The sequence below is a fragment of the Stegostoma tigrinum genome, chromosome 42, assembly GCF_030684315.1.
Source record: "Stegostoma tigrinum isolate sSteTig4 chromosome 42, sSteTig4.hap1, whole genome shotgun sequence".
Classification (NCBI taxonomy): domain Eukaryota; kingdom Metazoa; phylum Chordata; class Chondrichthyes; order Orectolobiformes; family Stegostomatidae; genus Stegostoma; species Stegostoma tigrinum.
This window is the reverse complement of record NC_081395.1, coordinates 16,068,389-16,091,318: the sequence shown is the minus strand read 5'-3', so window position 1 is coordinate 16,091,318 and position 22,930 is coordinate 16,068,389. Positions and strand designations below refer to the sequence as shown.

The 22,930-nt window shown below is 44.3% G+C and overlaps 2 protein-coding genes and 1 long non-coding RNA gene across 3 annotated transcripts in view; 2 read left to right on the top strand and 1 right to left on the bottom strand.

The window, feature by feature from the left end:
- Positions 1 to 6,002, top strand: part of LOC125449420 (zinc finger protein 239-like) — a 30,375-nt gene extending 24,373 nt beyond the window's left edge. The window contains exon 3 of the mRNA XM_048525203.2: positions 811 to 6,002. Within this exon, the coding sequence (XP_048381160.2) occupies positions 811 to 1,996 (1,186 nt within the window). The 3' untranslated portion in view covers positions 1,997 to 6,002. The remainder of the gene's footprint in view (positions 1 to 810) is intronic.
- The window catches only part of LOC125449419 (gastrula zinc finger protein XlCGF57.1-like), a 97,196-nt gene that overhangs the window by 63,361 nt on the left and 10,905 nt on the right, over positions 1 to 22,930 (bottom strand). Inside the window, exon 2 of the mRNA XM_048525202.2 lies at positions 8,915 to 10,046. Coding sequence (XP_048381159.1) covers positions 8,915 to 10,021 — 1,107 coding nt within the window. The 5' untranslated portion in view covers positions 10,022 to 10,046. The remainder of the gene's footprint in view (positions 1 to 8,914; positions 10,047 to 22,930) is intronic.
- On the top strand, positions 17,205 to 22,794 carry LOC125449426 (uncharacterized). The gene is made up of 3 exons (XR_007246916.2): positions 17,205 to 17,310; positions 20,821 to 20,906; positions 22,751 to 22,794. It is a non-coding gene; the product is annotated as an uncharacterized LOC125449426 (long non-coding RNA).

Genomic DNA, 22,930 nt, shown 5'->3' with positions numbered 1-22,930 from the left:
TTCTTTACAATTCTCACGTACCTCCAAAATGACTAATACAATATGGTCTGTGGCACACAGTTTCAGTCTGGTACAATAAATATGAGGTTCATATCTCCAAGTATTGCGCTGGAGATGGTAATCATGGATCTGTTGATCTCCTTGATTTGTCATATTCAGGAGATTTGGGAGGGCATATACTAGGTACTGGGATTAAGAATTCAGAAAACATACATGGCATGGAGACTTATAGCTTGGAGAATGAGACAGGCAAGAATATTCAATAGGATCAAGAATTGTATACTGTGAATTTTTGTCCTGTACTGACAGTAATAACTTTTGTACATTAATTTTACAGAACATCAAAGGGAAAGATTTACAGACAAATCTCACACCAAATGTCACCTGGAGATCTGATAGAGTCACTGCTTCATTGGGACCTGACTATCATCAGTCTTTAAGTTTGGAAGGAGAACTGTTTGTATATTCTCTCTTCAAAATATTTTAAACATCCGTGTGGCTGTATAATCAGTGAGCTACACAGACAAACACTCCCAAGCCCTCTCAAGTGAAAGTGTTCCAGTGAAGCAACTGTGAAAAGGGCTTTAACCAGTTACCCGAAATGTCAGCCTTCCTGCTCCTCTGATGCTGCTTGGCCTGCTGTGATCATCCAGCTGTACACATTGTTATCTCAGATTCTGCAGCATCTGCAGTTCCTACTACCCCTTTACAAAACATCACAGTGTTTACAGCAGAGTGAATCCATACACTTTCTGTGTGTTGTTAAGGTTTCAACTGACAGTCCAACCTGGAGAGACACAAAGACACCAGCACCACAGAGAAACCATGGAAATGTGGGGACTGTGGGAGGGGATTCAAAGCACCATCACAGCTAGAAACACATCGACGTGGTCACACTGGGGAGAGACCATTCAGCTGTTATGAGTGTGGGAAGGGATTCACTCAGTTATCCAACTTGCATTTACACCAGCGGGTTCACACTCGAGAGCAGCAATTCTCAGGTTCTGAGTGCGAGAAAGTATTAACAAAGGCACCTGACCTACTGACACATGGATGGGTTCACACTGGGGAGAGGCCATTTACCTGCTCTGAGTGTGGGAAGCGTTTTGGTGCTTCATCCGGTCTCCAGAGACACCAGCGAGTTCACACTGGGGAGAGGCCTTTCATCTGCTCCATGTGTGGAAAGGAATTTACTGTTTCATCTAACCTGCGGAGACACCAACGATTACATGACGGGGAAAACCTGTTCAGCTGCACTGAGTGTGGGAGGGGATTCAACTATTCATCCAGCCTGCGGAAACACCAGCGAGTTCACACCGGGGAGAGGCCATTCAACTGTTCTGAGTGTGGGAAGAGATTCACTGATTCATCAAGCTTGTGCAAACATCAACAAATTCACTCTGGGGAGAGGCCGTTGACTTGTTCCGAGTGTGGGAAGGGATTTGCTCACTTATCCCATCTGCTGACACATCAGCGCGCTCACACTGGGGAGAGGCCATTCATCTGCTCCATGTGTGGGAAAGGATTTACTCAGTCATCCCACCTGCTGACACACCAGCGTGTTCACACTGGGGAGAGGCCATTCATCTGCTCCATGTGTGGGAAGGCATTCACTCAGTTATCAAGCCTGTTGCGACACCAGATGGCTCACACTGGAGAGAAGCCATTCCCTTGCTCTGTGTGTGGCAAGGAATTTACTCGATCGACCAGTTTGCTGAGGCACCAGCGAGTTCACACTGGAGAGAGGCCATTCACCTGCACTGTGTGTGGGAAAGGATTCACTGAGTCATCAAGCTTGCTGATACACCAACGCATTCACACTGGAGAGAGGCCATTCACCTGCTCAGAGTGTGGGAGGGGATTCATCGATTCATCCAGCCTGCGGAAACACAAGCGTGCTCATACTGGAGAGAGGCCATTCATTTGTTTTGTGTGTGGAAAGGGCTTCAGTGAGTCATCCACCTTGCTCAGACACCATGGTAGCCACACCAAGTAGAAACCTTTTTCAATTCACTGCCTGTGGGTGTTAGTTGTATCAACTGAGGTGAGGTATACACTGGTGGAATGTCATTGCTTGGATGGTTACATGGATGCATATAAAAGGACGCTTACTGACAGAGTAGAGTGAAGTCAGGAGATATATAGAACATTACAGCACAGTACAGGCCCTCCGGCCCTCGATGTTGTGCCGACCTGTCATACCGATTTGAAGCCCATCTAACCGACACTATTCCGTGTACGTCCATATGCTTGTCCAATGACAACTTAAATGTACCTAAAGTTGGCGAATCTACTACCATTGCAGGCAAAGCATTCCATTCCCTTACTACTCTCTGAGTAAAGAAACTACCTCTGACATCTGTCCTATATCTCTCACCCCTAATTTAAAGCTATACATATCTGTAAGGTTCCACTCTAAATAAATCTATTCCAAGTAAAGATTGACTCTAGTTTCTTCCTTTCCCTAAAGTCTGTCAGGATTCCAACAAAAGTGCTCGTTTAATGTTGAAGTTTGGAAATTAAAAGAAGGCAAAGTCTCAGACAGAAATCCAGGTTGAATGAAGAGAAATGGCTGACAAGTGAAAATTGTCAGGAATTGATTAGTGGTCAACGTCCTCAGAATCAGAGCCAGATGAGTTATAAGTTAATCTCTTTGGCATATCTGCGATAATAAGGCTTAAAACAGAAAAATCATTTAGTAAATTTAGACACAATGTGAATTATTTTAAATCACACGTCTTTTTAAATGCCAGAGATTGTGCTTTAAGAGAGTGTGTTTCTGGTCAAGAAGAGGCCAGCGCACCGTCAGTTCTAGAACCTCCTGTTTTGATACAAACTAGTTAGCAGTTCAAAGTGAAGCAAAGCTAATTAGCTCAGTGTAAGTGGTCCAGTTATCAAATTGTTGTGGATGGCTAGTAACAGCTTTCCTAATAGTTAAGAGGTATAGAGCTGAGGGGTTTCCCAGAAGAAACCCAGATAAAATGTTGGGATTTGCTGTAAGAAATTGGGATTTAGAGTTAGGAGTTTTTCATTACTTTCATATGAACATGCAAACATGAATTAAAAGCAAGAGTAGACCACTTGATCCTTTGAGCCCATTCCAGCATTCAATAAGCTTATAACTGAAGTGATTACTGTATATTTCCACCTACCTCTGATGTGTTTTAACCCTGCTGCTTATTAAAACCCTCTGCTTCTGCCTTAAATATGTTCACCGCCTTCTGATGAAGAGAATTGCATTCACAACTCTCTAAGAGAAATTAATCCTCATCTCTTGAAATGGGCAACCTATTATTTTGTAACAGTGACCCTCCAGCTTGAAGAACTATTTCTCATAAGAGAACCTGCCCACTCCAAGTATTAGTCTGGTAAATCTCTGAGCTGCTCCCAATGCACTTGCATCCTCCTCTAAATCATGTGACTAATGCTGTACACAACAGGACATTGGCCTATTTTAGAATATTGCAAACAATTCTGGTTGCCCTTCTATAGAAAGGATGTTGTTAAACTTTGAGAGGGTGCAGAAACAGTTTACAAGGCTGTTGCCAGGATTGGAGGGTTTGAGCTATAGGAAGAGGCTGAATACACTAGGACTTTTTCCCTGGAACATCAAAAGTTGAGGGGTGACCGTATAGAATTTTATAAACTCTTGAGGAACATGAATAGCGTGAATAGCCAAGAACTTTTTTGCAGGGAGGGGAACCCAAAACTAGGATCATTGGTTTAATGTGAGAAAGAAAGACTTAAACAAGACCCGAGGGGTAACCTTTACGCGCAGACGGTGGTGTGTAAGGAACAAGCTGCCAGAGGAAGTAGTGGAGGTGGGTACAATTACAACATTTAAAAGCATCTGGATGGGTATAAGAATAGAAAAGATTTAGAGGGATATGGGCCAAATGCTGGCAAATGGACTAGATCAGATTAGGATGTCTGATTGGTGCAGATGAGTTGGACTGAAGGTTTCTGTGCTGTATGACTAGACCAGATGTGATTTCACTAATACCTGTATATCTGACATTCGACCATTTACTTTTATCATCAGGCATAAACAAGCCAGCTTAATGGCAGCCATGTACACACTGCTGATTGCCATAAACACCTGTTTGGTTCACTAAGGGAAAGAATTATGATAGCTTTGCCTGATGTGGCCTCACAGAGACTCCAGATCCACAGCTATATGGTTCCTAGCCAGCAACACTCTCAGTCAATGATTTGAATTTGGAAAGAAATTCAATCTCCTCAATATTCTTTTATTCCATTGAATTTCCTTAATTTCTTGCTGTGACTGTATACTGTCCATCTGCAATTCATGCACTAGGGCTTGCCAATTCACAGCACTGCAATATCTCACTATTTCAAAGTTTTTGAATACAATTTCTCATTTTCCCAAATTATACTCCATTTTCCAGGTCTTTGCCCACTCACTTGCCTTGTTTATCCCTTCTCAGCCTCCTCATATCCCCTTCACAATCTATTTTCCCCAACAATCTTTGGCTTGTCAGCAAATGGAGCAACTGCACCTTTTGTCCCTTCATCTAAGTCCTTTATTAGATTGTGAATTTCCCTTATGAGTTTAAAAGGCTCTCTACAAATTGATTCAACACAATTTATTTCACATAACCATGTTGACTCTGCCCCTCTATGTTAGACTTTTCTCTGTGACTTACCATAATTTATTTAACAAACAGCTCTCACACCTTACTTATGATAGATATTTAACTGGCTTGGAGCTTCTTTGTTCTGTTTAATGTTGATTTTGAAAAAAGAAATTCATTGTATTTCATGGAACCTCCTCAAATCAACAGAAATTTGGAAAATTAGAAGCACTCATCAACTTCCCAGCCACATATTTGGGATGAAATCGATCAATACCTTGTTAACCTGCGATGTCAACAATTTGCTCAGTTCCCTAGTGATTTGCATTTTTCTTGAGTACCTCCTTTATGTTTGCTAACTTAAAACTATTTCTGGGATCTTGTAACCTCTGTAGTGAAGACCAATGTAAAATACCTATTCATCGGCCAACTTCTACTTTCCAATATTAATTCCCCAGACTCACATTGAAAAGGACCAATGTTCACTTTGTTAACTCTTCTTTCTAATATCTCGATAATAACTCTATAAAGCCATATTTTAAAAAATATTTTACATAGCTTTCTTTCATATTCTTAGCTGGTGATGTGGTATCTACAAAGCCAGCAGCAACGGCAGTCCAGCACGTGTTGGCCTAAGTTAGATAAAATATGTTCAACCAACCTTTGAATGTCAGGTTAAATTCAGCCCAGAGCGGGCATTCGCATCATGAAGCTGGGAGAAGTTAATCGCAGTTTGGAGCTGGGAGAGTGCTGAGGTAGAAAATGTGTCTTCAGGCAATTAGGAGAAGACTCATGGAGTGATAACTCAATGCCAAGGAAAACAGTTACATCAAAAAGAAGCCCCAGGAGCCATTGATTGTTTGGTGTAGCTGGGAGCAGGACAAAAGAAACCCACAGCAGTATTTGCAGCTGAAAAAGGTTGGAGCTTACAGAAATACATCAGCAACTCACTGAATCTAGACATTTGATAAAAGCTGAAATTGTGCTGATCGATACTTAGGAACAGTCTCAGAAGTCCTGGGGAACCCATTGTCTGGTTAGCAACTGAATGACCAAGGCATGAACAGTCCTTCAGCTTGTCCTAGTCAAAGTGGCTCCGAGTGTGTTTCAACGTTACTTTCAAAAGTGAAGATTTGGAATTTCTTGTGAAGGAGGCAAGAACTTTAATTAAATTGGGTGACCTAGTGTTACCAAGATCTGAGTGGAATCTGTCTTGACTGCACTGGCCAATTATCGTAGGCTGCTCAACCACAGTTTAACTTACATTTTCCTCAAGTTAATACTAATGTATAAATAATGTGTATGGTTTAGAATAATTATCTTACTGATTCACTGTACCTATTTTGTCATAACTGCTTGTTTTATATTTTAAGTTTGCATAGTAAAGATTATTTTGTTTCCATTTAATCCTCGAGTCCGGTTGCTCATTTTCTGGCTCCTTGAATTTGTGGTCTATCAAGCCAAATCCTAAAAAATATCTGGCCTGTTCGGTATTCTTATAACACTTTGCTTGGAAGCTGTCTTGAGCAGAGAGAAACAAAAACTAAAGCAGTCACTGAACAGTGAATGAATATACGGGTGGAAATGCTGCAGATAGAGACCTTTGGAATTCTGGGGCAGATGGACACTATACAAAGAGGACAAGTTGCACTTTAGCAGGACTGGGACTAATATCCTGCTGGAAAGATTTGCTAAAGTATATGGGAAGTGTATAAACTAGATAGTCAGGGGGATGGAAATCTAAGAGGAAATTCAGTTGGTATAAAAAGTATTCTATCTGAATATGCATACAGTTTGAATCAAATAGGTGAATGGTGCTAGTAGGAGTAAATGGGTATGATTTAATTGTCACATGGCTGTGGGGTGCTCAGGCTGAGAAATGAATATTAATGGATATTTGACATTTAGAAAATGGGTTAAAAAAAAGTAGGGTAGCATTGATAAGTGATGGGTGGCGGGGGGGGGGTTGCCCAGTGTATTCGTGAGACAGGATTTCTGATCAGAAGTGAAGTACATTGCATCTGGCTGAAGCTAAGAAACAGCAAATGAAAACAGACATTGATAATAGTGGTTTGTAGGTCACCAACCAAGGCAGTAATTTAGGACATTGTATTTTTTAGAAATTAGATGTAGGAAGGGGATTGCAGTAATCAGGCTGATTTACAAGGATGTTGCCAGGGTTGCAGGGTTTGAGCTGTAGGGAGAGGCTGAATAGGCTGGGACTATTTTGCCTGGAGTGTCAGAGGCTAAGAGGTAACCTTACGGAGGTTTATAAAAATCATAAAGGGCATGATAAGTAAATAGCCAAAGTCTTTTTCCCAGGGTAAGGGAGTCCAAAGCTAAAGAGTGATTAGTGTGTGGAATGAACTACCAGAGGAAGTGGTGAATACAGGTCCAGTACAAAATTTAAAAAGACATTTGGATATGGGCCAAACACAGGCAAGTGGGACTGGTTTAGTTTGGGAGCGTAGTCGGCATGGACTAATTGGATCTAAGGGTCTACTTCCATGCTGTAACAGGTATAATGCAGATGGGAAGCAATAAATGAGTTATTCCCAACATGGCAGGCGAATGAAGTGCAGCAAGGATTAGTGCATGAGCCCCACTCAGCTCTTCACTATCTATGTTAATTGTTTGGATATGCTTCTCCCTCATCTTTAGTGATCAACATTACTTTCCATGTAAATTATTCAGTTGGAAAACATGGGTGATTTAATTGTAGTGGTGAAAATTACCACAGGTGGTTTGGTGGTGGAAATATTTGGTTGTGTGTGTCAGCACTTCCAGATATATAAGAAAGATAGATGAATGTGGGAGTGAAGGTTGTTGTGGTGCTGAGGTAGTGTCCTTACATCTGAACCAGAAGACCCAGGTTCAAGTCCTACCAGCTCCAAAGATGTGTAATAATATCGTTCGATAGGTTGATTAGGAAAATACCTGGATGTGGATGTGGTTCAAGTCCTACCAGCTCCAAAGATGTGTAATAATATCGTTCGATAGGTTGATTAGGAAAATACCTGGATGTGGATGTGGATGTGAATTGTCATACAAACTTGGTGAGAATGTACATTGTGAGGATGCAAAGACTTCAAGGCAATTTAAATAGGCTGAGTGAGTGGACAACAGCACAGCAATGTGGAGGTGTGTGCAAGGTGTGGTAGAAGGTGCACAGTAGACAGAATGGTGGCTCACAGTACCAGGGACCTGGGTTTGATTCCACACTAATGTGATGGTCTGAGTGGAGTAATGATCATTCTCCCCATGTCTGCCACAGTCAAAAGATGTGTAGGTTAAATGGATTAACCATGGGAAATGCAGGGTTACAGAGATAGGGTGGGGGGGTCGGGGGGTGGTGGTGGTGGGATGCTCTTCGAATAGAATCCCTACAGTGTGGAAGCAGGCTATTTCTTAAATGGTAGGAGATTGGCGAGCATTAAAGTCCAAAGCCACTTAAGGGTCTCACTGGAAACTCACATGTAAGTGCAGCAAGAGATTTGGAAACAAATGGCATATTGGCTTTTATGGCAAGCAAACGTGAGTACAGGAGCTAAGAAGCTTCAGCTGTATAGAATACTTGTGAGGGAACTGTTGTGACACAATGATAATGTGCCTACCTTTGAGCTAAAAGACCTGGGTTCAGGTCCCATCTGTTCCAGTGTAATGAACTCTCTAAATAGATTGATTAGAAAATAGCTGGAACAGTGGTGTGACTGCATCTGCAGTGTTGTGTGCAGATCTGGTATCCCTGCCTAAGGAATTGTATACTTGCCCTTGAGAGAGTGCAGTGATGGTTCACCAATTCAGACATAGCTTTCTCCACAACTCTGCCTGGACCTACACTTTTCTCTCTCTCTCTCTCCCCACCACTGCAGACCCCTGCTCCCAATAAGGGTGTCTGTGTTTCAACTAACTACATGACCACCAGAGACAACAGGAAGCCTGCCTCAAGGAAATTAGAAGAAATTCCAAAAATTTCAGGGGCAGATTGGCCCCAGTGGCAGGGGACAGCAAGCAGTAGAGGCAGCAAATTGTCTCAATCTGAGCCAGAAAGAAGGTCCATAAGCTCTTTGCACATTTTGTTGGAGGGAAGGTCAGAGACTCAGATGGCCCTTGAAAAGGAACAATCTTGCATTCAAGAAATTAAGATGACAATATATTTTGTGTATGTGTAAGACAAAAGTAATTTATTTAATTTACAGAGTATTAACACCCATGTTAGGTTGGGTTTATTAATCTCAGCAGAACTAAAGCCCATTGAACATGGGTCAAGCCTGAATGTGATTAACAGCAAACTTCAATCACTGTGGTTCCTCGTGAATTCGCTGGTGTGTTAGCAAGTTGGATGAACGAGCAAATCTCTTCCCACACTTGGTGCAGATGAATGGCCGTTCCCCAGTGTGAACTCGCTGGTGTGTCAGCAGGTTGGACGACTGACTGAATCCCTTCCCACACTCGGGGCAGGTGAACGGCCTCTCCCCAGTGTGAACCCGCTGGTGATTTAGCAAAGTGGAAGAGGTGGTGAATCCTTTCCCGCATTCAGAGCACGAGAATGGCCTCTCTCCAGTGTGAACTCGCTGGTGTGCCAGCAGATTAGATAACTGACTGAAGCCCTTCTCGCACTGGGAGCAAGTGAATGGCCTCTCCCCGGTGTGAATGCGCTGGTGATTCAGGAGGGTAGAGGAGGTTGTGAATCCCTTCCCACACTTGGAGCAAGTGAATGGTCTCTCCCCGTTGTGAACTCGCTGGTGTATCAGGAGGGTAGATGACCGAATGAAACCTTTCCCACACACTGTGCAGGTGAAAGGCCTCTCCCCAGTGTGAACTCGCTGGTGTGTCAACAGATGGGATGACTCAGTGAATCCCTTCCCACACTTGGGGCAGGTGAAAGGCCTCTCGCCGGTGTGAATTCGCTGGTGTCTCAGCAGGGTCGATAGCTGAGTAAATCCCTGCCCACACTCAGGGCAAGTGAATGGCCTCTCCCCTGTGTGAATTCGCTGATGTGTCAGAAGGTGGGATGACTGAGAGAATCCCTTCCCACACTCTGTACAGGTGAATGGCCTTTTCCCAGTGTGAACTCGTTGGTGTCTCAGCAGGTCAGATGACTGAGTGAACCCCTTCCCACACTCAGGGCAGGTGAACGGTCTCTCCCCAGTGTGACTGCGCCAATGAGTTTCCAGGTCAGATGGGCAATTGAATCCCTTCCCACAGTCCCCACATTTCCACGGTTTCTCCCTGTTGTGAGCACACTGATGTTTTGCCAGGTCAGATGGCTGGCTGAAACCTTGTCCACACACAGAACAAATGTACAGTTTCTCTTCACTGTGAACAGTGCTTTCTCCTTCCACGTTCAAAGGCCGATGATATTCATCTGATGAACTGAGCTTATCTCTCAGGTTTTGATCTGATGTTTGGTTCAAGCTTTCCATTTGTAAACCCTCCCTTTAAAATTCCCTGGAAAATGAATTTGAAACAGGAAACAATGAGCATAAAAGCTACTGAGTTATCACAAAACATGAACTGGATCATTAACATCCTTCAGCAATGAAACATGCTGGTAACCATAGAGGAGAATGTGTTAGAGGAACAGAAAAAGGAAATGGACTTCACCAAATGGAACTCAACCAGATCTTTGACAGAATCGCCCAAACCCACAACCCACAACCCACAACGGCCAGAAGGGCAACAGCAACTGGTGCCCAGGGAAAAAAAAATCTCTTGCACAGAAGCGTAAGTGTTTACAATTTCTGTAAAGAAAGAGAAGTGGGTTCACACTGAAGAGGGACTGTTCACGGCCACTGTGCATCTAATAGTAAGGCCTTGGATAGTGTTGTAGAACAGAGGGACCGAGGGATTCAGGCACATAATTTTTTGAAATTTGTGTCACATATAGACAAGTGGTTAAAAAGGCATTTAGCACACTTGTCTTCATTGCTCAGTTCTTTGGGTATAGGAATTGGGAAGTCACATTGGTGAGGCCTCTTCTATTGTACTGTGTCCAGTTCTGGTTGCCCAATTATGGGAAGGATATTAAGAAGCTGAAGAAGATCCAGAACAGATTTACCAGGATATTGTTGGATATGGAAGGTTTGAATTATAAGAAAAGGCTAGATAGGCTGGGACTTTCCTCAATGAAGCACAGGAGATTCAGAAATGACCTTACAGAGGTTTATAAAATCATGAGGCGTGTAGATAGGGTTAACAGTAGGTGTCTTTTCCCTAGGATGGGGGAATTACAACACTAGGCGGCATATCTTTAAGGTGAGAGAGAAATATTTTAAAAACGACATGGAGGGGCAATTTCTGTTTTTTACAGTGGGTGGTTTGCTTGTGAAATGAATGTCCTGAGGAAGTTACAATGTTTAAAAGACACTTAGGTAAGTTTGTGAATAGGACAGGATTGGAGGAATATGGGCCAAGCATGGGTAGGTGGGATTAGTTTTGGTTTGGGATTATGTTTGACATGGACAGGTTGGACTGAAGGGTCTGTTTCCATGCTGTATCGCTCTAATCTCCAAACCCACGATCGACACCGGCCAGAAGGACAAGAGCAGCTGGTGCACAGGTAAAAACATCACTTACACAAGAAACATAAGTGGGTTCACACTGGAGCAAGACTGTTCACATGCACCATGCATCTGAGAGGGGTTTGATGCATTATCTGATCTGCTGAAAATGCAGAGAGCTCACCAGTGACTGCTGTCCTTCGATTCTGTTGTTAATGACATCCAGGACTGAATTACTTCCAATCTTGAGGATTGGGGTTTATTTCTGCTGATATAAAAAAACACCCTGTATCTGGAAGAGAGCTTAATATTCTGGCAGTTTCCTTTGTTTTGTACCCCTTACATTCCAAAATAAAAGAAAACTTTCCTGGCGCTGATGCTAAGATTTTCAGAGATAAACTCAGGCAGTGAGTTACCTTTTGCTGTTTAGAACTTGTGGTATTGGGAACAGCAAAAAACTTTGTGGTACAACCTTCAGTCAGACTGCAAGCTGCCTCTAAGCTTCCAATCACTTGCCACTTTAACTTTCCACCTCAATCCCCCGCTGACCTCAGCCTCCTGCACTGTACCAGTGAAGCTCAATGGGGGCTTGAGGACAGCAGCTCATCTTCCAGAGATAGTAGGCACTGCCAATGCTGGGAATCTGAGATAAGAAGGTGTAGAGCTGGATGAACACAGCAGGCCAAGCAGCAGAGGTGCCGGAAAGCAGACGTTTTGGGCCTAGACCCTTCTTCTGCCTCCACCTCCACGCTTACTACTTTAATCTTGAGCCTAACCCTTCCTGTACTGACCCCTTCTCCAACCCCCAACAAACCCCTCCTCCTGGAGGCCAACCCAAGGCCTCCTACCCTCCCTCGACCTCTTTATCTCCAACTGCCGTAGAGACATCAATCGCCTCAATCTCTCCACCTTTCTCACCCACTCCAACCTCTCCCCTACAGAATGTGCAGCTCTCCACTCCCATACCAACCTCACTATAAAACCCATGGACAAGGATAGCATATTTGTAATATAGCGCACTGACCTCTACATCATTGAGGCCAGACTCCAGTTTTCTCACACCTCCTCCTACCACCTCCTTGATCATGACCCCACTCCCGACCACCAAAATCATCTCCAAAACTATCCACAACCTCATCACATCAGGTGACCTCCCACCCACAGCCTCCAACCTCATTGTTCCCCAACTCCATACCGCCCATTTCTACCTCCTTCCCAAAATCCACAAACCTGACTGCCCTGGTCGTCTCATTGTTTCCGACTGCTCCTGCCCCACCAAAGTCATCTCCACTTATCTCGACTCCATTTTCTCCCCCTCAGTCCAGGTACTCCCAACCTACGTCCATGAAACCACTCATGCCCTCCACCTCCTCTAAAACTTCCGATTCCCTGGTCCTCAACACCTCATCTTTACCATGGACGTCCCTATACCCTATACACCTGCATTCCCCATGCAGATGGTGTAAAGGCCCTCCGCTTCTTCCTGTCCCACAGGCCGGATCAGTCCCCCTCCACAAACACCATCATCACTTAGCTGAACTCATCCTCACCCTTAACAACTTCTCCTTCAATTCCTCCCAATCTCTACAGACAAAGGGGGTGGCCATGGGTACCCACATGGGCCCAAGCTATGCTGCCTCTTGTAGGATACATGGAATGATCCCTCTTCCAAAGCTACGCTGGCCCTATCCCCCACCTCTTCCTCTATTACATCAATGACCGTATCGGCGCCACCTCGTGCTCCTACAAGGAGCTCAAACAGTTCATCCACTTCACTAACATCATCCACCCCATCCTTAAGTTCACCTGGGCCATCTCTGATACCTCACTCTCCTTCCTGGGCATCTGTTTCCATCTCTGGCAACCACCTGGAAACCGATATCCATTTTGAGCCTACTGACACCCACAGCGACCTAGAATGCACCTCCTCCCACCCACCTTCCTGCAAAAAGGCCATCCCCTATTCCCAATTCATTCGCCTCTGCCACATCTGCTCCCGAGATGAGGCATTCAACTCCCAGATGTCCCAGATGTCCTGGTTCTTCAAGAACCGCAACTTCCCCTCCACAGTGGTTGAAAACACCCTCCACCGTGTCTCTCACATTTCCTGCAATTCATCCCTCATGCCCCTCTCCCCATAATAACAATGAAAACAGAATCTCCCACAACCTCACATACCATCCCACCAACTTCCGGATCCAACACTTCTGCCATCAAAAGGAAGAAGGTCTCAACCCGAAATGAGAGCTTTCCTGATCCTCTGATGCTACTTGGTCTGCTGTGTTCAACCAGCTCTACATCTTGTTAGCTTACCTTCCAGTTCAGCATTTTACAACCTTCCGGATTCAGTGTGGAGTTTAGCAGTTTCAGTTTCCAAACCCTTCTTATTCATGTATTTATCCAAATGTCTTTTAGATGTTGTAACTGTAGCTGCATCCACCACTTCCTCTGGAAGTTCATCCGAACATGAACCACACGTTTTGTAAAAAATAAATTGCCCCTCATATCTTTTACAAATATTTCTCCTCTCACCTTGAAAGTGTGCCCTCTAGTCTTGAAATCACCCACCCTAGGGAAAAGACACATGGAATTCACCTTATCTATCTCCATAAGGCCACGTCTCAACTTCCTAGGCTCCAGTGAAGAAAGTCCCAGCTTCTCCCTGCAACTGAAACCCTCCATTCCCGGCAACATCTTGGTAAATCCTTTCTGAACTCTCTCCAGTTTAATAGTATCCTTCCTATAACTGGGAGACCAGAACTGGACACTCCAGAAGAGGCCTTATCAACGTCTGTATAACCGCAACATAACATTTCCAACTTCTATACACAAAAGGTTTGAGCAATGAAGGCAAACATGCTAAATGCCTTCTTAACTGCCCTATCTATATGATGCAAACTTCAAAGAATTACATATCTGAATCTCCAGGTCTCTCTGTTCTAAAACACTACCCAAGGGTCTATATCTCTTAATTCATTTCACGAACAAACATCGATCAATGTCGGATTAAAATTTTACATTTATTAAGCACGGACTGAGAGAAATCAGCCTAAACTTTGACCAACTTTAACTCGAGGAAATTTCCTAATTTCACTCCCAAAAGGTCTGACTTGAACTTTTAGATCATTATCCATACTGGATTCCCTACCCAGTGGAATTCTTCCTCTTTATCTACTTGACCAGGTTCAATTAACAAACAGAATATTTAGACCAAATCAGCCCATCATCTTCTAAATTCAGGGAATGTAACATTCCTGGTGAGATGATGCATTTTGGAAGAAGGGTAGAGAACAAAACAGGATATGCGTAAAGATTCAGGTGAAAAGAATGTGCACGGACAGAAGTACTGGGGGTGATAGATTGGGGGTGGGGGGGCCACAGCATATTGTGAAAGCAATTTGCAAAATATATTGCATTTAAGGCCTGCATAAATATTCAAATAAAAGCAGGAAACAAAAGATAGGTCAGAAGATTGTACAGATTATTGAAAACAGCAAAACTACTCAAGAAAAATATGATAAATTAGAGTATGAAAGGAAGGCACTGATGTCGAGGAATTGTCATTGGACTGGTCTTGGTCAATTCCCACGACAGCAAGTTATTAAAAAATACCTGGAACTGAAAGCTAGTCACATAAAAGACTAATTGACTGTCATAAACTAGTCTCATTCCCCAATTTCCTTTAGGGAATGAAATCTGATCCCTGCAGCCACACAAAACGATTAGAAATGTTAGAGATAAAAAGGTGGAGAGCTGGATGAACACAGCAGGCCGAGCAGGAAAGCTGACATGTTGGGTCGAGATCCTTCTTCAGAAATGGGGGAGGAGAAGGGGCTTCTGAAATAAATAGGGAGAGAGGGGGTGGTAGATAGAAGACGGATAAAGGAGAAGATAGGTGGATAGGAGGCAGACAGGTCAAAGAGGTGGGGTTGGAGCCAGTAAAAGTGAATGTAGGTGGGGAGTTAGGGAGGGGATAGGTCGGTCCATGGAGGACAGACAGGTCAAGGAGGCGGGATGAAGCTAGTGGGTATGAGATGGGGCTGGGGCTGGGGCTTGAGGTGGGAGGAACATTTAGGGAGACAGGGACGAGCTGGGCTGGTTTTGGAATGCGTTTGGGGGAGGGAGGTTCTTGAAGCTTGTGAAGTCCACATTGGTACCATTGGGCTGCAGGGTTCCCAGGTGAAATATGAGATGCTGTTCCTGAAACCTGCGGGTGGCATCGTTATGGCAATGCAGGAGGCCCAGGATGGATATGTTGTCCAATGAGTGAGAGGGGTAGTTGAAATGGTTTGCAACTTGGAAGTGTAGTTGTTTGTTGCTAACCGAGTGTAGGTGTTCCACAAAGTAGTCCCCAAGCCTCTGCTTTGTTTCCCTGCTGTAGAGGAGGCCATACGGGTACAGTTGATGCAGTATACCACATTAGTGGATGTGCAGGTGAACATCTGTTTGATGTGGAAAGTGATCTTGGGGCCTGGAATGGGGGTGAGGGGGCAAGTGTAGCACTTGCTGCAGTTGCAGGGAAAAGTGCCGGGGCTGGTAGGAAGTATGGAGCGGACAAGGGAGTCACGGGGAGAGTGGTCCCTCTGGAAAGCAGACAAGGGTGGGGAGGGAAAAATGTCTTCGTTAGTGGGGTCAGATTGCAGATGGTGGAAGTGTCAGAGGATGATGTGTTGGATCTGGAGGTTAGTGGGGTGGTATGCGAGGATAAGGGGGATCCTGTTTTAGTCGTTATTGTGCGTAGGGGGTGTGAGGGATGAGGGATGAGTGGCGGGAAACGTGAGAGAGACGGTTGAGGGTGTTTTCAACCACTGTGGAGGGGAAGTTGCGGCCCTTGAAAAACCAGGACATCTGGGACGTCCGGGAATGGAATGCCTCATCTTGAGAGCAGATGCAGTGGAGGCGAAGGAATTGGGAATAGGGGATGGCCTTTTTGCAGGAAGGTGGGTGAGAGGAGGTGCATTCTAGGTAGCTGTGGGAGTTGGTAGGCCTGAAATGGATATCGGTTTCCAGGTGGATGCCAGAAATGGAGATAGAGGTGTCCTAGAAGGAGAGAGGGGAACCAGAGATGGTCCAGGTGATTAGAAATGTTGTTGTGTTTTATAGGTGTGGATTGAATATAAAGTAGGGATGTTTTGCTGCAGTTGTGCAGGGCTGGTTGATCTGGTAAGATCGCAGTACAATAGTACAATACAGTACCAGACTTCCTATTTAGAAGCAATTCATAGAAGATTCACACAACTGATTCCAAGGATCAGGGGCTACCTCCTGAGAAAATGTTGTACAAATTGTGCCAGTAATACAGTGGAGAATGAGGTGATCTTACTGAAACATGTAAGATCCTGAGCAGATGTGGAAGATGAGAGGACATTTCCCCTTGTGGAGGTGTCTAGAAACATTCACAATTTAAAAATAAGTGGTATCCTTTTAAGATGAGGTTTCCTTTGCTCTCAGAGCATCATGAGTCTTTGGAATTACTTTCCCAGGGTGGTGGAGACAGAGTCATTGAATATGTTTAAGGGAGTCAAACTGTGTCAGGGATAACTAGGAAAGAGGATCAAGGCTACAATCAAATCAGCAATGATGGTGGTGCAGGCTCGAGGGAGTAAACAGCCTACTCAGTGTCATACAGCACGAAGAGAGTCCCTTTGGTCCAACCAATCCATGCTGACCATAATCCCAAACGAAACTGGTCCCACCTGTCTGCACTTAGCCCATATCCCTCCAAACAACTCTTAATCATGTAATTATCCAAATGTCTTGTAAATACTGTAACTACACCCACATCAACCACTTCCTCTGGAAGTTCATTCCAGATACAAATCACTCTTTACTTTAAAAAAATTTCCCCTCATGTCCTTTTCAAATCTTTCTCCTCTCACCTTAAAAACTTGTCACCTAGTCTTGAAGTTGCCTGCCCTAGGCGACCTTATCTGTATCCCTCATGATTTTATAAACTTCTGGATGCTCACCCCTCAACTTGCTCCACTCTCAGTTAAAAAGGTCTTAGCCTATCCAACCTCACCTTAAAACCAAACCCTCCATGCCAGGCATTTCTAGTCAATTTCTTTTGAACCTCTCCAGCTTAACGATATCCTTCCTGTAACAGGGCGACCAGAACTAAACACAGAACTCCAGAAGAGTCCCTTGCCAATGTCCTGTATGACCTCACCATCACGTCTCAACTCCTATACTCAAAGATCTGAACAATGAAGGTAAGCATGCTAAATGCTTTCTTAACCACCCCATCTACCTGTTCCTAAACCCAGAGTGCAACTGGACCTTGATCAGATGGGCAGAGGACTGGCAGACAGAAGTTAATTTACAGTAATGAGAGATGCTGCATTTTGGAAAAGCAAATCAGAGCAGGACTTAACGGTCAGGTCTTGGGAGTGTTGCTGAACAAAGAGACCTCAGAGTGCAGCTTCACAAGTCCTCGAAAGTGGAGTCACAGGTAAACAGGATAGTGAATAAGGCATTGGTATGCTTGCCTTTATTGGTCAGTGCATTGAGTATGGGAGTTGAGAGGTAATGTTGCGGCAGGGCAGGACATTGCTTAGGCCACTTTTGGAATACTGTGTTCAATTCTGGTCTCCCTGCTATAGGAAGGATGTTGTGAAACTTGAAAGGGTTCAGAAAAGATTTACAAGAATGTTGCCAGGGTTGGACATTTTGAGCTAAAGGGAGAGTAGGCTGGGGCTATTTCCTCTGTAGCATCAGAGGCTAAAGGGTGACCTTATAGAAGTTTATAAAATCATACCGGACATGAACAGCTAAAGTCTTTTCCCCAGGGTAATGGAATCTAAGATTAGGTTTAGGGTGAGAGAGGAAAGATTTAAAGGAGACTTAACAGGTAACCTTTCATGCAGAGGATGTTGTTGCCAGAGGAAGTGGTGGAGGCTGGAATAATTGCATTTAAAAGGGATCTGGATGGTTATATGACTGAGAAGGATTTAGAGGGTTATGGGCCAAATGCTGGCAAATGGGACTAGATTAATTCAGGATATCATGGCAACTGCACTGCCAAAGACAGTAATTGCAGCGAGCTGTGAATGCAGCCCAATCCATCACACAAGCCAGCCATCGTACCAATGACTCCATCTATAATTCCCGCTGCCTCTGGAAAGCAGCCAACATAAGCAAAGACTCCTCCCACCCTCGTTGTATTCTTTTCCACCCCCTTCCATTGTGCAGAAGGTACAAAAGTTTGAAAACATATACCAGCAGATTAAAGAATAGCTTCTTCCCTGCTTTTATCAGATTTAAGAGCAGACCTGTCATATATCAGAATCAATGTGGAAGTGCTGATATTGAACTGGGTTGGACAAAGTCAGAAATCACATGACACCAGGTTATAGTCCAACAGGTTTATCTGAAATTACAAGCTTTTGGAGTGTAGCCCCTTCGTCAGGTAAAGTGAGAGAAAAATCACACAGAATTTATGAGCAGAGAGAGATCAAGTGCCCGAGAGATCAAAAGACTGTACAAATGGTGTGAGTGGAGTGCTGAATAAGTCCCTGCAGGTGATCCGAAGTGTTAGCCTGTGAGTAAAGTGTCAACAGCTGAATCGCAAGCCAAGGGGTGACCTATAATCCAATTAAATGAGGCAGAGGGATAACTACAAAAAACCTGGTGTCATGTGACTTCTATATTAAAGTTGATCTTTCTATGTACGTTCTCTTTAACTGTTCTATTATCCTGATGTACTTACGTAAGGTATGACTTGTTTGTATAGCACACAAAACACTTTACTGTATGGCAGCATCCATGAAGAAAATATCAGAGTTAACATTTCGGTCCGGTGACCCTTCATCACTTGAGTTCTGAGGAAGGGTTGCCGAACCGGAAACATTAACTCTGATTTTTTTTCTTCACAGACGCTGCCAGACCTGCTGAGCTTTTCCAGCAACTTCTGTTTTTGTCCCTGATTTACAGCATCCACGGTTCTTTCGGTTTTTACTTTTCACTATATTCTCAGTACCTGTGCCAATAATAAATCAGATCAAATCAGTCTCTCCTTTCCCCAGGTGTGGTGACCTGAAAATTTTGAATCTCTCGCGGCTTTTCCAGTGACAAATATTTTGACATAATTTCCCACGCATTCAAAAAATAAACTTGCTCCTTGCATGGTGAAAAGCCAATGATAGAGGTTGTGGACAATGGAATCACTCAGAGGTGATGTTTGATTTGCGCTCACCATCTGGAAATGCTTCCTACTGCATGTGCTGAAAAAGGAGTGGACAGAAAGCCAGAGATAACAAGGTGGAAAGAGTCCAGACCCGAAATGTCAGCTTTCCTGCTCCTCTGATACTGCTTGGCCTGCTGTGTTCATCCAGCTCTACACCTTGCTTTCTCAGATCCTCCAGCATCTGCAGTTCCTACTATCTCTGGACAGAAAGCCTCTCGGCCTTGAAACTGCTCGACCATGTCCTGAACAAACCAGGTACCACAGTCACATCACCTTCCTCAGCACTACCTACGGAACCAGATCATCCCCAATGGACTACTGTCTACATTCAAGCCTTCCCAATTTTTCCCCTATCATGACCACCTCTACATCCAGAACATTGAGACCCTTCAGCAACATTTCTCCCTGCGAGTCCTGAAACAGACACTCGCAGTCATGCGCCGGCATCTCCAGGCACTGCAATCCAGCCTGCCCCAGCTCAGAAACTCCCTCTCCCAGACCTGCAAAGGACCTCTCCTGTTTTTCCGCCCACATCCTCCACAGCCAGCAACCCCAGAGAAGACAGTCACACTGAGCACTGCCGAATCTTCACCATCCCCCCAGACCTCCCCCTGACTGAGGACGAACGGTCAGTCCTAAGCAAGGGGCAAATCTTTGTCCCCCTCCACCCACACATCAATGAATACCAGTCACGTTTGGACATCGAGCAGTTTTTCTGCTGCCTTCGCCTCCACGCCTCACCTATCCCCTCCCCACCTACACTCTCCTCTTAACCTATCTTCTCCTCTATCCATCTTCGGTCCGCCTCCCCGTCTCTCCCTATTTATTCCAGTTCCCTCTCCCCATCCCCCTCTCTGATGAAGGGTCTAGGCTCGAAACGTCAGCTTTTGTGCTCCTGAGATGCTGCTTGGCCTGCTGTGTTCATCCAGCTTCACACTTTGTTGTCTTGGATTCTCCAGCATCTGCAGTTCACATTATCCCTGGCCTGAATGTTTCGACTCGAGCCCCTGAACGGCACATGTTCCAGTCACAGCCATGGCCCCGCCTCCTCATTCACGGGTTTGTTCAAGAGGTGGAGGCCGGACCCATCACCTCGTTCACTCTGACTGATTGGAGTTGCAGCATGCACACTTGGTCCTCCAATCCCACCCTTTCTGCCTATTGGAGATAATAGGAACTGCAGATGCTGGAGAATCTGAGATAGCAAGGTGTGGAGCTGGATGAACACAGCAGGCCAAGCAGCATCTTAGGAGCAGGAAAGCTAACGTTTCGGGCCTAGAACCTATCACAGGTTGGCTGTAGTAGCCCCGAGCCGTAAAATAGAAGCAGAGACAGGTGCAGAAGGTGCTTCAGAACCTTACTAAAAGATTAAGCAAGTGAAATAGGTTAGTCCATGAGAGGAAATGTGAAATTTCAAAGCAGTAGGCAGGAGTGTATCCACAGGAAAGAATTTAAGAAAATGAAATGACTAACTGAATTGAATATAGGTCCCCAGAACTTGTTACGCTGACAGTGAAATTTGTTTCTGTTTCCACAGACACCAAAAGATATTGTCTATCTACTGTGCCTTGAGAGGTAGATGATGTGTCACCTTCTTGAATCGCTCCAGCCCATGTGGTGAAGGTACTCTCATTTGGCTTTTGTTCAAGGAGCTAGGAGTACAGGGAGTTCACACAGTATGGAGCTGGAAGCACCTGCTGTGTTCCTCCAGCTCCATGCTATATTGACTCTGACTTGGGCATCAGTTCTTTGTATTTTAGAATCACAGAGATCTTTGGCACAGAAGAAGTCCAAGTCCATCATTTCTGCACCGGTCAAAGACAACCAATGAACCATTTGAATCCCATTTTCCAGCACTGACCCCATAACCTTGTGTCCCTTGGACATCCCAAGTGCATTTGGAGATTATAGCGATAGGGAGAGATGGGACCATTGAACCTAGAGTGTTTGTCAATTAGTGAATAAGGGTGATAAGCTTGCAAGGCTTGGTGTGAGGAAGCACGTGGGCAGCAGGGTTTTAAATGATCGCAAAATGACAGGGAGGTAGATCGTGCAAGACCAACCAGCGGTATGTTAGATTTGTGATGTTGAGAGGTGACGAAGGAGTGGATGAGAGTTTCAGCAGAAAACGAGATGAGATGAGACCGGAGACGGTTGGGCAACAGTACTGAGGTTGGAAGAGATGGTCTTGGTGATGATGAATATATGTGGTTCAAGCTTATACAGCCATACAGTATGGAAACAGATCCTTCAGTCCAACCAGTTCATGCTAACCATAAATCCCAAATTATACCAATTCCACCTGCCTGTGCTTGGCCTGCAACCCTCCACGTGTCTCCTATTTATGTACTTATCCAAATGGTTTTTAAATGTTGCAAGTGTACCTGCATCTGCCACTTCCTCTAGAAGTTCATTTCACACACAAACCACTCTTTTTTTTCAAAAGAAAGTCTCTTTTTAAAATCTTTCTCCTCTCACCTTAAAAATATGCCTCCCACTGAAATCCCCCACCCGAGATAAGAGACACCTGCCATTCACCTTTCCTATACCACACATAATTTTATAAACCTCTGATGTCACTCTCAACCTCCCATGCACCAGTGAAAAATGTCCCAGACTATCCAGCCTCTCCCTATAACTCAAACTCTCCATTCTCAGCAACATCTTGGTACATCTCTTCTGAACCTGCACCAGCTTAAAAATATCCTTCCTATATTAGGGAGACAACTAGACACAGTACTCCAAAAGAGGCCTCAACAACATCCTGTACAACCTCCATATAAAATCCCAACTCCTGACCTCAAAGGTCAGAGCAATGAATACAAGAGTGCTAAATGATTTAACTACCCTGACTACCTGTGTCATAAACTTCAAAGAATTATGCACCCGAATTTGAATTGAAATGCTATGCACTCTGGTTCAATCTCAGACAAGGGAGGATGGAGCTGGTTGTTGGGGATTGGAGTCTGTAGTGGGGTGTGAAGACGATTATTTCAGTTCACCCAACATTTAAATGAAGTAAATTTCTAGTACTGGAAATTTCCAATACTCGATGAGAGACAAGTCAGAACAGTATGTAACTTGGTGTAGGGGCTTAAAGGAATGATCTTCACAGCCATGACTATCCTAGTCCTTTATAATGTAGTGCAGTTTGAGGGTTTAGGAGATTCTGAAAAAGCAGAGTTGTACACAATAAAATCCCTCACTGTGATGTCATATCTCTCTCTCTCTCTCTGCTGCCATAGAGAATGGAGTCTTGTGTAGGTCCAAACTGGGTGGCAAGTTCACTTCAAAAGGACTTTAGTGAACCAGTTGGATTTTATATCAATCCAACAGCTTTCATGATCAATGTTTCTTCTGTGCCAATTCTACAAATTGCCAGACTTATTCAGCTCCATTTCACAACCTGCCTTTTTGTTTTTGTGAATTTGCTCACTCATTTTGTCTGTTTTAAATATATTTTACAGAGTATTAGAAGACGAGAATTTGTAGCTGGGAATCAACTGTCAGGACCTGAATAAAATTGAATTTTAAGCATAGTGGGAAACAGAGTTTTACTGGCAGAGTCAAACGGGGTAGAAACCATGGAAGTGTGGGCACTGAGGATGAATTCAGTTACTCATCTGAGCTGGAAACTCATCAACGCA